This window comes from Mytilus edulis, chromosome 13, assembly GCF_963676685.1.
Source record: "Mytilus edulis chromosome 13, xbMytEdul2.2, whole genome shotgun sequence".
Lineage (NCBI taxonomy): Eukaryota > Metazoa > Mollusca > Bivalvia > Mytilida > Mytilidae > Mytilus > Mytilus edulis.
The window spans coordinates 27,075,192-27,090,379 of record NC_092356.1 but is presented as its reverse complement, the minus strand read 5'-3'; the positions used below and the strand labels follow the sequence as shown (position 1 = coordinate 27,090,379).

General features: G+C 32.4%; 1 protein-coding gene and 2 non-coding genes across 3 annotated transcripts; 1 reads left to right on the top strand and 2 right to left on the bottom strand.

Moving 5' to 3' along the window:
- Positions 1-2,417: 2,417 nt before the first annotated feature.
- On the top strand, positions 2,418-9,768 carry LOC139501054 (uncharacterized). The gene is made up of 3 exons (XM_071290021.1): positions 2,418-2,458; positions 5,201-5,233; positions 6,090-9,768. Exons 2-3 carry the CDS (start codon positions 5,227-5,229, stop codon positions 8,039-8,041), a joined length of 1,959 nt encoding a protein of 652 aa, XP_071146122.1. The 5' UTR covers positions 2,418-2,458; positions 5,201-5,226; the 3' UTR covers positions 8,042-9,768.
- A 1,906-nt stretch (positions 9,769-11,674) lies between these two features.
- On the bottom strand, positions 11,675-11,801 carry LOC139502372 (U11 spliceosomal RNA). Its single transcript, XR_011658811.1, has one exon. It is a non-coding gene; the product is annotated as a U11 spliceosomal RNA (small nuclear RNA).
- Positions 11,802-12,128: 327 nt separating this feature from the next.
- Positions 12,129-12,268, bottom strand: LOC139502376 (U11 spliceosomal RNA). Its single transcript, XR_011658815.1, has one exon. It is a non-coding gene; the product is annotated as a U11 spliceosomal RNA (small nuclear RNA).
- Positions 12,269-15,188: the final 2,920 nt, after the last annotated feature.

Here is a 15,188-nt window from a genome sequence, read left to right as displayed (position 1 = left end):
CAAAGTTTTGTTAACAGTTAATTTATTATTATGAACATATCAATGGTAACTCAAGTCTACACAAAAGTGGATTGTGTATGGAAGAAAGCTTCATAACTTTAGATATAACATATAAAATTAAAGTTGCAATAAAACCCAAAATTGTGACGATAAAACTATTACATACAAAAATATTGTGAAACAAGAACTTGAAAACCATTGTCATATACTTTTGTAATTGCACGTTCATGACTTATCATATTGGTGTCTTAATGACTAAATAAAGGACGTTGATTGTGTAACACAACACATGGTTATATGGAACAACAATTTACTTAAGCCGGTCTGGACCAGTGTCCATAACGGACGGTCTCCTCTATAACAGTACAAGCAATAGTGTATATATACAATTTTCATTCTCAATTTTAATTTCATTTGAATATAACAGATTATCAAAATTTCTATTACTTTGACACTAATAGTGTTTATTCTAAAAATACTCGGATGAATATCTACCAAGCTGCCTTTAATTGACATGTTTTTACCAATCTCGACAATTTATAGTTGTAGAATACGCGTATGTCCAGTTCTTTAATTAATTTTTATTATAACATGTCAGCATATGGCCTTAATATGCACATGTACTTATTTTTACATGTAATTTTAACCTTGAATTAAAACCATTAGTCAAAACTTATTTGTATAATTTACTTGATAGATATGTTCCTGTTTTATTTTATTCAATGAATTTTATGAGACATATTAAGAATATGAATATATATATATTGAAGTCCATCATATTGTCACATTTGTTACAACAGACGAAATCAGATTATATTGAAGAATACTGTATGGTGTAAAATCAAAATAAACATAATATGTGTCAACAGAGTTCACGATGGGAGAATTATTCGGTTGCTGAAAAACTAACGCCAGGCACTCAAAATCGTCTGAAGCCTTAATTACAATATTCATAGTAGGAAACCTTACACTATCTGCACCAAATAGACTCTCTTAAATTTTTTTATATTAAAAGCGCATGATTCCCTTGGACTTCATCTTTTATCTTGATTTATATGTTTGGAATGTAATGAATAATTAGAACATCCAATTGATAGCTTGTGCTAAGAGAAAACCTATATGTTAAGTTAATATCTGTTTCCGTCGCCATTGATGATACTCGTTTATACGAATTGCTCTTCTTGTGGACAAATATATCAGCCTAGGATCTTGTATGATTATTTTTATTTCATACTGGTATCTTTTGACTTTACAAACTATTCACATAGTATGAAATTGAATAAGGGCAACAGAGGAATACCGCTGTTCAAAATGCAAACATAGATTACTAGAAAACAAATACGGTTTTAAATCTGAAACCGAGGAAACACATTAGCTACAGGTGAAAAACATCGGAGATACCGCAACAAAAACAACCGAACTATATTCTGAATCTTTCATCTGTTGTTGATGAACAAAGCAAAACTGTCCGAGGGAAGGGGGGGTTGGATACCGCTAACCCCGTCACATTCTGTATGTATGTGCCGCCTAAGTTCAGGCGTCTGTAATTCAGTAGTTGTCGTTTGTTGATGTGTTACATATTTGTTTGTCGTTCATTTTGTGTTTCCTCGTTTAAATTGTTTTACATTTGTCGATTTGGGGCCTTCAAAATCAAAAAATGTGTATGCGTCATAACATAAGTTTATAAGGGTCATTAATAATTTCTTTACTTTATCATTTCATTTGTAATTTCCTTACACAGGGACTTTATGATTTAAAAAGTATATATTAATTCATTATATTTTATCAAAAATGTGATTTAGCAAACATTACTTTCGTTGCCAACTGAAAACAACAAGAAAATGCTAATTCTACGGTACACAAGGTGCACGAACTCTTGAACTGTAAATATATAAAAACATATGAAAATTGAATTTAACCTATATAAAACAGTCGATGACATTGTGAAACTCTGAGTTGTGAAATAAGTAAACATTATCATTACACCAAACTTGCTAAAGAATAACGATCGAAAAAGCGGACCTTTGCATCCACTACGAAAATTGGGTATAACTATAGTCGACATATTTCAACCAATGTGTATTGTCTCATACAAATCTTTACAAACGATTATATCTGTTTTTCTTATAACTTCGTTGATGTTCACATTAATTACGTCACGTAATTACTTTGTTTAATCCAATATTTTTCAGTCTCAAGTCAGTAGCTTGACATGAAAAATTATAGAAAAATAGATTAAGATAAAAATACTTAAGATTGATAAAACTTAATATCATTGATTTAATGTTTGAAAAGCCTAAGGTATGCATTTGAGACTTTAATTTGTGCAATCTAAATAAAAAAAAAACAACCTTTAAATAGATTAGATCAAAAATCTATGTTACAAATCGATATAAATAGAACCGAGAACCGAAACTACTTTTAGTGGTAATACCCATTTATCGTCGCCATTTTACAGGTAAACTGACACTAACTTTCATCATGTTCTACATGTTCTAAACTGAGTTAAAACAGTTTCAAATTGCAAAAGCCAAACGTATGGATTTATAACGGATATAGTATTCCATTAATGAAAAACAAACGACTTACACGTCTACTTTATAGGCATATCTATACTACTAAATCTAAATCGTAAAGACCGTTTTCTTTTGTTCACCTAATAAACGTAAAACCGAAGAAAGCTACAAGTCTATAGTCAAACTTATATAAGGGTATATATTCTTGATAGGGTATACTGACCATTTTACCCTTTTACATCGATTACTATTTCAAACTATAAGCGGTTAGACATATAAATAAGTTCCTGATCTATCTGATGCGATTTGATTTAAGTCATGTCATTAAATGTCACTTACTACCTTTAGGTGGCAGAAACCAGTTATTTTACAATAAATCTTTAGAATTTCATGGATTTATGATTTTATTTTCTTGAAAATTCATTCAAGCTATATACAAATAAAATGTATGGTTTCAAGGAACTAAGATGTGTGCGTGCTTATGTAAATATATAGAAAACCTTTTAAATTTGGGTGTCTGTCCAGCATGGAGATTTTAAAATTTATAAATGCATTGCAAATAAGGCAAAAAATGTGATGCTCTGATACCAATCTAAATAAATCCTCACCTGCAGAATCCTGCTCAAAGCCGACAAGAATTTTAGCCAAAATTCAAGAGAGAAAAGATATTCAGTTAATTAGAGCCTTGTCCGAACCTATCCTTACCATCAAAATCTCAAGATATTTTTGTTTACATAAAACTGAATTTTTCCCCACTTTGATTGAATGCCGTCAAGTGAGGAGAAATCCCCAACCTGTGCATGTAACTACTTACTTGTGTAGTACAATAGCCTAGAATTCACATTCATTTATTTTTTCAGTCCACATGATGCAATCATATACCTCAATACTTAACTATAACAAAATTTCTGCGTGGGACACCTGTTCTGGTACACCAAAACTGGTACCTGCAACCTGAGGTGGCACGGTAGTATTTGCATTCCAGAATTTAGGTTGCTCTTTTGTGTACCCTACCTAAGTCAATGTATCTGAACGGTTTGATTGGACAAAAAATACAGTATCAACTGAATATACTTTCCCAAACTGAGGGATGAATCAGGTGTAGAAAAATATGATATAATTTTACATACAGATGAAAATGAATTTTTGAGATTTTTTTTAAATTGTGTATTCACTGCGTGATAAAAGACCGTAAAGCACTTGTGGTCTTAGGTTTTTTTTTTTAAATAGCAAAAAAGCAAACGATCATAATACACATTCAACATTTCTGAATAGTAAAATGAAAGTACTTCAATTATCTGTGAATGTAGAATTTTTAGCACTGTTAGATTCCTTTCATAGATTTAACTATACTTTTTGGACCTTTTGGATTATAGCTGTTCATCTTTTATATAAGCTTCGGATTTCAAATATTTGGCCACGAGCATCACTGAAGAGACATGTATTGTCGAAATGAGCATCTGGTGCAGGAAAATTGGTACCGGGAATGTTATTAGAAAGTGGTAAAAAATTCTAAAAAGGCTATCATTATCCCTTATTGGCAAATTACTACCGTGCCACCATTATCTTATCTGTATGTTCTGCATCTGTCAGGCGCACCAACAAAACGATCTATTTGGGATTTACTATTTACACGGGTCATAATCATAGGGTTGACACTACTAAATTCATCATTGTCAACCCTGTAATTATGAACCGTGTATATAGCAAATCCCAAATACATAGAAAGTATAGAAAGTCCTTGTATAGATATAGGAGGAAAATAATGCTTAAAATGCACCAAATGTTTTTATTTCATGTTGGTTTAGAATTAGCTTCTCTTATAGGATAAAAACGAGCCCAATGACATTCATTATTCTTCAGTAAAAAAAATCCATCGGTCATAAACAGAACAAAACAGACCAGAAAACGGGTCGTTAAAGGACTTTTACATGTTAAGGAACGGTGGGCCGTGGTGTATCTGTTAATGACAGGTTGGGCGTGGTTTCTCTGTTAAGAGAGATGTCCCTTTTAAGATAAAACATTTTTCTGTTTTCAATTTTAAATTTAAGTTGTTGAATCGTTTAACATAATGTTTTCGTATATTATAAAATTTTAGAATTTGTAAAAGCGTGGTTCCTCAATGAAATAAACATGATAGTTATTGAAGAACTGGTCATTAGTGTGATACATTGACTGTTCGTAGGGAGATAATCATGTTGCACTTTACCCGATGAACCATAAAGTTACCTGTTATATAGGTAAAACGAGGAAACACAAACGGCTACCAATATGTTTTGTAGTATTAAGTTTGACCATTTTATTAAAATATAAAACAAAAAAAGTTTTTTAAAAACCTTTGGATTTCACCTACGGCTCATTCATTATCACTGTCTTAGTCAATACCACTGTCCCAGTCCATACATCAATAACTATTATGTAAATATTCAATATAAATATTTACATTTTGTATGTTACAATATCAAATGTTCATAATGTTCTCCTTAGTATCCTCTATAGTACTATAAATAATAATAAATACGTTTGCTGCTTCAAAAGCGCTCTTCTGTTTTCAAATATTTATTCTGGCAATACTGCACAATCATATTACATACCATGCATACTTGACACCAGTTACGAGGCAAATATTAGTATAGCAAAATTGACGCTTGAACTAAATTAAATTCTATTTTTTTTCTTTTCAGATTATTTTGGAAAGGACTGCTTTGCTATGGCTGGTAAGTGATCTTTAAGATATTTTGAATTATCAAGAATAAATAAAATAACGTCGTAAAATAGTATATCTGCGTCTGATGGGTTTTCGTGCTATTTGGAATAAATTGTGACGAAACAGTATGTATATATTAAAAAGATCTTCAACTAAGTCAACAAAATCGTCTAGCGACTTCAAATTGAATTAAGTTTTGCTCTTAACTGACGTTTTTAACCAGGGTTTGCGTTGTTGGCCTTTATCTTAAAAACTATCACAGATGAAAAGATACTTTTTATTACAAAAATGATCAGCTACATCTAAACAGAAAAAAAATGTTATCAGCAATAAACAACTAAGAGAATATTTAAGTCAATAATGTTGGAGACCATCTGCTGTTGAAATATTAAATAAAGGTCTTCACAGAATGAAGTATAAAGCAAAATGATGTCTTAAGTAAAGAAATACTAGTAATGTCTTCCAAACAAACAAACATCAAATATAAATGTCCTCGCAATCCATTATTCAAGTAACAGAAAACTACAAAGTTATAAAAGATAACAAACGAGGTTAGGCTTGATCGTATACGAGCATAATTTACACACATTTAGTTTTCCAGTCAAGATATATGGTCTTTTCATGAAAACTTAGAAACACTGATTTAATAACCGTATTGAAGCTTCAATCTGGTATCATTTATTTTTCCTTTAAATAAATGGTAAGGGTTATCTTAATTCAATACTGATATCCCTTTTCTGGTATTTTTTGGTAAATATTTTATCTTATTTGTTGATGTTTTACCAGAATTCAATCTCTATAGTTATATTGAATACATTCTTACAGCATTTACGCATTGTTTACTTATACCTCCTCTTTTTTACCAGATAACTCCACATCAGATATGTCAATTTGCCTGTACAATTACCTATGTCATAATATTGTTGGATCAGCGGATTACGTTAGACTGATCAGATTGGTTAATGCATCAAAAGACCAAATAAAGAGCAGCAGTCTCTCTGCTACGTTTATCACCAGTGGTAGTTTCGGTGAAGGACTTGAGCTGAATGGCAGTGACTATGATATTATGATTTTACCACGACATAATGATATAGTGGTTACTGATCAAACGAAACTTCAAGTTTGTCATTCTTCTAAAAGTATAGTTTTATTAGAAACTAACGATGTTAAACCTGGCTTTGCATATCTACGTGTGATAAAAGGAAATACGAAAAATTCAGACGTGTTTTGTCGAGGTGCTCAAGGACAGGAATATCTATCTAGTGTAATGTTTAAGATGTGTATCCTTAATGAACGTCAACCTATTATTCACGGACCGTGCGCATCTGATAGAGATGGTGCCATTGACTTAGCATTCTCTCTACATTCAAAATCATGGATATTTACAGCTTTAAAATGGGTGACTAGATCAAATAATTCATGGCCAACTAGTGAGGTAAAACAAAGAGTAATTGATCATGGAGTCATGTTTGTGCCAATTGGCCAAGAGGGGGATCTCAATGAAGAATTAAAATGGCGTATATCCTTCTCTTTAGGTGAAAAATTTCTGATATATACATTTCGTCACACACAGTTGTTGTGCTATGCTCTCATGAAAATGTTTTTGAAAAATGTTATAAGCGAATCTCCCGGATGTAAAGACTTACTTTGTTCATATTTCATTAAAACTATCTTATTCTGGCTATCTGAAGAATTGCCGACATCGGTGTGGAAACCAGATAATTTGATACCTTGCTTTATGAGGTGTTTCAAAAGACTTGTTTATTGTGCGGAATACTCCGTTTGTCCACATTACTTCATTCCAGAAAACAACCTTTTTGAAAGTAAGATTATTGGACATAGCAGAACAAAATTGTTACAAAAATTGAATGAGTTACATGATTATGGATGGCAATGTATCTTTAGTTCGGAACAAATATCTAGCTTACCGTATTATACAGGAGATCAGTGCAATGCACACATGTTTGCGAATAATATTGAAAAAATGATTAAGTCAAGAACAATGATTCCGTTAGCAGCAACAACCATCGTGGAATATGAACGATGTCTAAAATCAATACTTTTAAGTAAATCTAAAAAAAAAAGAACCATCCATTTACACATTATGACTCGACTTTCCTTGAACACTGCACACACAATACAGCTATCCAATCCATATAGTAACAAATACAAATATAAACAATACAAAACATGTATCTGTTATATTCTACAGAGTACCCACCACGATGCTGTGTTAGGCTGGTTGATGTTGGCGACATTATTCTACAAACACAAACAATACTACAAAGCACTTTGTGTTCTGTCATACTCACTCACAAAATGTACTACAGAAAAATTGGTCTTTTGTGCAAATATAACCGACGTACATCGAAAACTATTGCGTTACAAAATATTTAGGAAGTTAAATATTATTCGCACGCTACGATTACTATCGTTACCTTCATTAGATTTTAACGAGAACACTAGTCTTATTCCAGACGAGCTTAAAATGATTTCTAGTGATTTTATAACACGTAACTCAATATCACCAGTAACATATGTCCATTTCCTAACATTCTTGTGTCATTATCATCTACACAACATCAGAAATTTTCAAGAATCATTAGGAGACCTCCGTCTAACAATAGAAGAGAATTATTTAATGTCGGGTATTAGTATGAAAGCTACAGCCTATGACTGTCTTGGAGTAGCTTTTCAGATTATAGGAGATACGAAAGCAGCGAGAGAAGCTTTTGTTAAATCAACAGAAGTTTATCCTGACCAGTTTTATAATCGCTCATTTAAACGACTGGCAATACTAAATAGTTGTATAGATTAGTATTTACAAGAGCTCAGGAATAACTTTTGCAGAATAACTGTTTCCATGTACAATACTATTCATTCAATCAGATGAAGAAAGAAAGATATATGTATGTTCAAAACTTAATGTTATTACGATGTTAGTGTTCCTGTAACATGATATTATATATACTATAAGAAAGTAAGAAAGAGTTAAAGTAGAACAAGCGAGACTTGTTAACTACTTCGTATCCAAAAGATGTAAATTTTAAATGACTATAAATGAAAATGAAATGTGTTACTAACCTAGATTATTGACTGTACAATCTCAAATTGAACTAATACTTTTTATATACAAGATGCAATAAGGAATAAGAATTTTTTGTGTTACTTTGACCTACTGATGTTGATTGTAATGTCAATCTCACATTAATCGTATTTTTTGTTTTGTAGCTTTGTCATATAATCAGTATTTAGTGTTTGTTTCTACTTTACATTGTTACGAATGAGAAAAGCGTTTCTTAACAATACTTATGTAAGTTGATAGAGAATATATTATGTGTAACAGAATATCATTGTTTAAACCTTTTGATATTTTAGAAATGTAAAAGGAGGTTCGGATTAAGAATCAAGAATTAAAGTCACTGAGAAACAGAATATTTAAAGGTTAAAAGAACTGCAGAAAAAAATGACAATCGCGCTCTGAATATCCCTGCGTTAACACATTTTTTCATTCAAAAGTAAAAAAATATTTTAAGCAATCAATAGTGCGCTGCTTTTTCTAACCCTTAAAAGTTCGATGTCGAGTCATTTAAGAACACTGCTGGTGGGACTCTAACTTCTTGTTTAGTTTGATTCAGAAATTCAGTACTTGTTCGTTTTTTTCCAAACTGAAGAATAGTGTACATGCTTTTTTATTCAATTAATATTAATTTAAATAGCAGTTTTCAATAGTAGGCTTTGAATTTTCAATCATGCTTATAAAACTTAAAGCATCCTTATTACAAGTATGTAGTGTTTGTAAAAAGTGAACGGATGACATCATTATAATCACCAATAGCTTAGAGCAGTGTTCCGCATTATGACACTGTTGGTCTACCCGTGAACATCATTTGCATTATATGTTTTGGATCATGGGTTAGCTTGGATGCGTAATTGACACACATTAATCATTCATTTGTTCTTATTTTTGGATATCAAAATATAACTTATTTTGGTGTCAGGAATTCAAATTTTTGATAACACAAAAATCATTTTTTGATATAAAGAAATCTATTTCTTGATATCGAGACATAGAAAATATTTTAGACGAGGAATAAACAGTTAAAAGTAGAATTACAAAAATATACCGAACTCCAAGGAACATTCAAAACGGAATGTCAGAAGTCAAATAGCAAAATCAAAAGCTCATACACAACAAACGAATTGATAACAACTGTCATATTCCTGACTTCGTATAGAAATTTTCTTATTTTGAAAAATGTGGATTTAACCTCGTTTTATACCTATCAAAAATATCTCACGTGAATGACAGTCGCATACAATTCCATTATGTGGACAACAATGTGTGAACAAAACAAACAGACATATAAGGGAACGACCATTTAACCTTCGGGGGGGGGGGGGGCAAAAAAGGGGGGGTATTGTATTTTCCAAAAATAACATTTTGATCCCATATTTGAGAGAAAAATATTCTGGTCAAGTAGATGACCTAACAAAGAATTCAGATTTTCCACATTCCTTTTAGTGTTCGAAATTGAAAAAAAAGGATTTATGGGGTCGAAAAATTAAAAACAAATGTTCACGCATTGCTCGAAAAAAATATCTGACTAAGAAGAAAAATAGGGACACAGCCGACAACATTGTGGATTAGGGTATTAAAAAAAAAGACATATGAACAAAGAATATCAGAAAGAACGATAGGCAAGAATATACAATTTTTTTTCCACAACATAATAAATAATTCCTCAGTTTGGAAAAAACGAACAAGTACAAAAAATAGGGACACAGTCGTCAACATTGTGGATTAGGGTATTAAAACAAAAAACAAAAAGACATATGAACAAAGAACATCAGAAAGAACGAAAGGCAAGAATATACAATTTTTTTCCACAGCATAATAAATAATTCTTCAGTTTGGAAAAAACGAACAAGTACAAAAAAAATAGGGACACAGCCGTCAACATTGTGGATTAGGGTGTTAAAACAAAAAACAAAAAGACATATGAACAAAGAACATCAGAAAGAACGAAAGGCAAGAATATACAATTTTTTTCCACAGCATAATAAATAATTCTTCAGTTTGGAAAAAACGAACAAGTACAAAAGAAATAGGGACACAGTCGTCAACATTGTGGATTAGGGTGTTAAAACAAAAAACAAAAAGACATATATGAACAAAGAACATCAGGAAGAACGAAAAGCAAGAATATACAATTTTTTTCCACAGCATAATAAATAAAGGAATACTATAACACGTAATGAAGGTTATAAACAACGTCAGTTACTGGACCTAGAATCTATACTTCAAGACCATCGTGTATTATATGTGAAGTTGATACGGAATATTTATCAACAAGGTCTTGGTTTCTTCCGATGAACTTTTTTTTTAGAAAACGTTTCTTGACATAACCCTGGTTCTTGAACTTTAAGCGAAGATACTGGATACGTTTTACAAAGTCTGGGTAGCAGATGCAAACTCTTGAATACCAGATAAATTGGGAAATGTAATCCAATATGCAAGTGAAGTCGATATATTGCTACTAAGGTGGGGAAAATTAAAAATTTTAAAATCAAAACCGTCTCGCTTGTCATGGATTCTGGTACTGGGATGGCTATTTATGTCAAATTCGAGGTATAAGTCTAAAAATGAAACAGAGGGGCCATGTCTGTTGTTTTTAATTTCTAGAATATATTAATGGAACCCAATCAGAAATTTTTTTGATTATTAATCGCAAGACCATGATCAATATATCTGAATGTGATATTAAATGATCTGATAAAAAGAGCGCCTCATAATATAGAACTACAGTAACTACAACTATTTTATAGTCTAACAGTACAAAGCGTGAAAATTTTCAGTAGCATAAATCTAATGGCTATGTAGCATAAAACACAGTTACCATATTAATACATAACCTATTTCAAATTTCATTGAAAACTTAGTGGGCCTTTGTTTCCATAAATTCAACATATACTACTCCACAACTTTTTTTTATTTTCTTGCATACACCTGGGTCTATTCCACAGGCACTCATCTCAGAATATATTTTTTCCTATATACCTTTATATAACAAGGTAGATAGGAAATTTGTTTTCTGAGACGAGTGCCTGTGGTCTGTTCTATTTGTAATACTCACTGTTGGTATAATAGTCCCAGCATACACCCACCATATATGTATTATTGGTTCAATACTAAAACAAATGTTTAAGATCATAAAATTTAATTTTTTGTTGAAAGACAAATCATGAAATTATGCATTTAAGAAGGTTTTTAAAAGCTTTATATCCGTCGGTATAATCAGGATTTTTACGAAACAGCTTCACTATCCGTAAGATTGATACACTGATGATGTTGTTTCAATCAATGCATGAGAAATCATAATTTTCGTTATTTGTCCACTAATCGCCAAAACGTATTCATATGCCGGTTTCTAATTTATATTTGATATGATGGGGCGCCGGACCTATTGAGTACCAACTGCCACCAAGTAAAGAAATTATGCCTCCGAAATCTCCTGATAGTGATTCCGCCCAAAATCGTTAGATTTTGAGTACCACACATGGTAAAGGCCCTTTTTATTAATGTTGAGTTAAATTCTATATAAGAGGTCACAGACAAGCTAGTGAATTTAAGGTTTGTAACTGAAATTCTAATTACAAGTTTTCTCCTAAAAATACAATTATAGCAACATACGATTTTCTTATTAAGTTAAATATTTTATTCTATGAATGTTATTCGATATAATACAAGATTTAACACTTTGTGCACTAAAAAAAATAAATTGTGTCATCAGTGGATTTTAAAGGGACATCACTCAAAAATATTTTTCTTTAACATGATTTAAGTATGTTTTAGCTGAGACTAGTGTATAGTAGTCTCAGGTTTAGTGATATGTTTGATTTGAAGGGGCGCCGGACCTAATGAATACCAACTGCCACCAAGTAAAGAAATTATGCCTACGAAATTTCCTGATTGTGTTTCCGTCCAGAGCCGTGAGGCCCCGAGGACACTGAGTACCAAACACGATAAATTAGCGCCCTTTAGACTGCATTCGTTACATGTATGTGTCAGACAGCATTCGTTCATACCAATTTTAAACAAATCAAGTCGTCTCACAGGCCCTCAAATCTTTTGGAAAATTTTGTGTTTACTCGGCGGTTTGGCCACAACATATAATTTCAAGTATTATATATTTACAATTTACAAAGTGTGTATTATTATGTATATATGCTATTAAAGAAGGTTTAAATGAACATAATTTTATGTTCCCATTGTTTAGGACTTTATTCGTTATAGTTTGAAATATACAGGCAAAGTTTAAACGTTTATGAAGTGTCCTATATTTTGATTTTAGTGGAACCTCCAGCGACTCTTCAGCTAAAGATATTGATAGGTTATGGATTTCAACTCCTAGCTTTTTGAGGTATTAGATCTTTTTTTTTAAATGGCGGGAAACGACTTGGACTTGTACCATATATCTAGCACACAGGCACTCGTCTCAGAATTTTTTCCCCTATATACCGTTATATAAAGGTGTATAGAAAAAAATATTCTGAGACGAGTGCCTGTGATCTAGCATGGTCTAAAATCTGATTAAAGTTCCTAAACCTGATCACCTGAATATCTTTTTAAAGGCAAATTTTAAAAAAAATCGTCCAATATGAATAAGTTTTAAAAATATGAAGTCAAGGAATAATCAATTATGTAGGAATTGAAACTGTCAGTAAACTATTTGATGGTAAAATCGTTGCATGCATAGCTTGAAAGTATCCAGAACAACTGATAGGAGGGGCGGGAACCTGGAGTAAAAGGGAGGGAGTGGCGGGAACATGAAGAATCAGGAGCGGATCCAGCCATTTTAAAAAGGGGGGTCCTAACCCAGGATTTAATTGTATTGATCGTCCAAAAGTCGTCGGGAAACGACAGGAAAACAGATTCAGTGCTGTTTTAAACAAACAATCTTATTATACAAATCATTGATTAAGCATTATAAGACAAATATTAGTACTTATATTTGAGGTGGCTTGTCGTCTGGTTGTGCTGCAACCGGATTGATCAGTGGCGGATCCAGAACTTTTCCTAAGGAGGGGGCTGCTGACTGACCTAAAAGGGGGGGCCGCTCCAGTCATGCTTCAATGATTCCCTATATAATCAACCAAATTTTTCCAACGAAAGGGGGGACGGGCCCCGAGCCCCCCCCCCCCCCCCCCCCCCTGGATCCGCCTATGTTGATTGATTTGCAGAAGCAAGAAGCAATTGGTCTATTTTGCTTTCTTGACAGGTTAACAAATCAAACATACTTCCACTACCAGTGACGGATCGAGGGGTGTGTCCGAGTGGGTTTGGAAGCCTTCTTTTTTTACAATTATAAAAGCTTTTGAATGAGGTCATATGGTTGGGACAGCATAAAGCATAAAGCCTAAAAGATGTATTTAAAGTCGGTTATACATATCGATCGATATCATGCAAAATAAATAATGTTATCAAGCACAGCAATTTTAAAATAAGCACAATTAAAGTATATAAAGCAAACATAAAATGCAGATGAACTAACATTCATGCAATAGCTATTATAAAGTACTAAAAGTAATTCAAGCATTTAGAACACAAAATAAAAAATTATGCCTCAAAATTTAAAAGCTAGAGTATAGTACAAGACAAATAATTAAACAAAATGATCTCTGCAGGAGGAACACTGACAAGAACTGCCCTCCCAATTACCAACCAAACTTTTAAACTGACCCAATGGCATTTCTTCCCTCATCTTATTTGGCAGTTCGTTCCAGATTTGGCTCCCCCCCCCCCCCCCCCCCCCCATTTCAAAATGGCTGGATTCGCCCCTGATTTATATTGAACACCAAATAACTTGCTGCTGCAGAGTCCTTATATTTATCAGAGATATATAATACAATATATGTCTTTGTATTTATATAAGAACATTTATAATAATTTTTGAAACACTTAATTGATGTGTGTGCCAGGGTGTCCTTTAAGTACATACTCTTGGTGTCTCTGGCTTTTTGGATAACTATAATATATGTTTGTTAATCATGTTAATATGCATCAGCCAGTACATGAGACACAACTCATAAAAGCTTATTTAATAATGGATGTGATGCTGCTTCTTGTGCATGGTCATTGAACATTGAACATCGTCAGTGGTTTATATGGTTATATTACTAAGTAGTAACTATCTCCTATTATATTCCATGTTTTTCCAATAATGTAAATGTTTAATATACATGTACTATTAAATCACTGTACCGATTTAGCCATCTAAGGTTCTCTATCGGAAAAAAAATATATCTATCAATCCAATTTTCAAATCAGAGAATACTAGCTAGTACTATAACTGTTACACTGCAGTAATCTTGAAATGTGTAGATTTAATTCATACATTTTTCAATGCAATCTTGAGGTCCACATGTAATAACGACATTCGTCTAGTTGCCAATTTCTGGTACCATAAGTCTCGGCTTTCACCATGTGTTTAAGTTACTGAACAATTGCGAATAAAATGCTTCACTGAGCGCAGTCTGATATGACCGCAGACACCAGAACACTTTGTGATATGGAACCTTTTAGTGAATGTCAGAGAGATCCATACACTTACACATAAGTTGTTGTCTGGAAATTACAAAAATGCTTGTTTTGTTCCCCATAATTCCTAAACTGTTGGAACCATAACCCTCAAAATCTATTCCCACCTTCCTTTTGTTGTATTGGACCTTCTTGTAAAATTTCATAGAGATCCATTCGCTTTAACTATATACTAAGTTATTGAACGAAAACCAAATGTGTCTCCAGACAACGACATCATAGCATTATACAAACCTCCCAAATTTTTTGCGGTTGTATGAAAACATGGAAACTACATTTTTGATAAATAATAATATAAATAATAAAAAATAAATCAGGGCTAACATGCAAGAAAGTATAAGGCAGATTTTTAGGTCTGTGACTC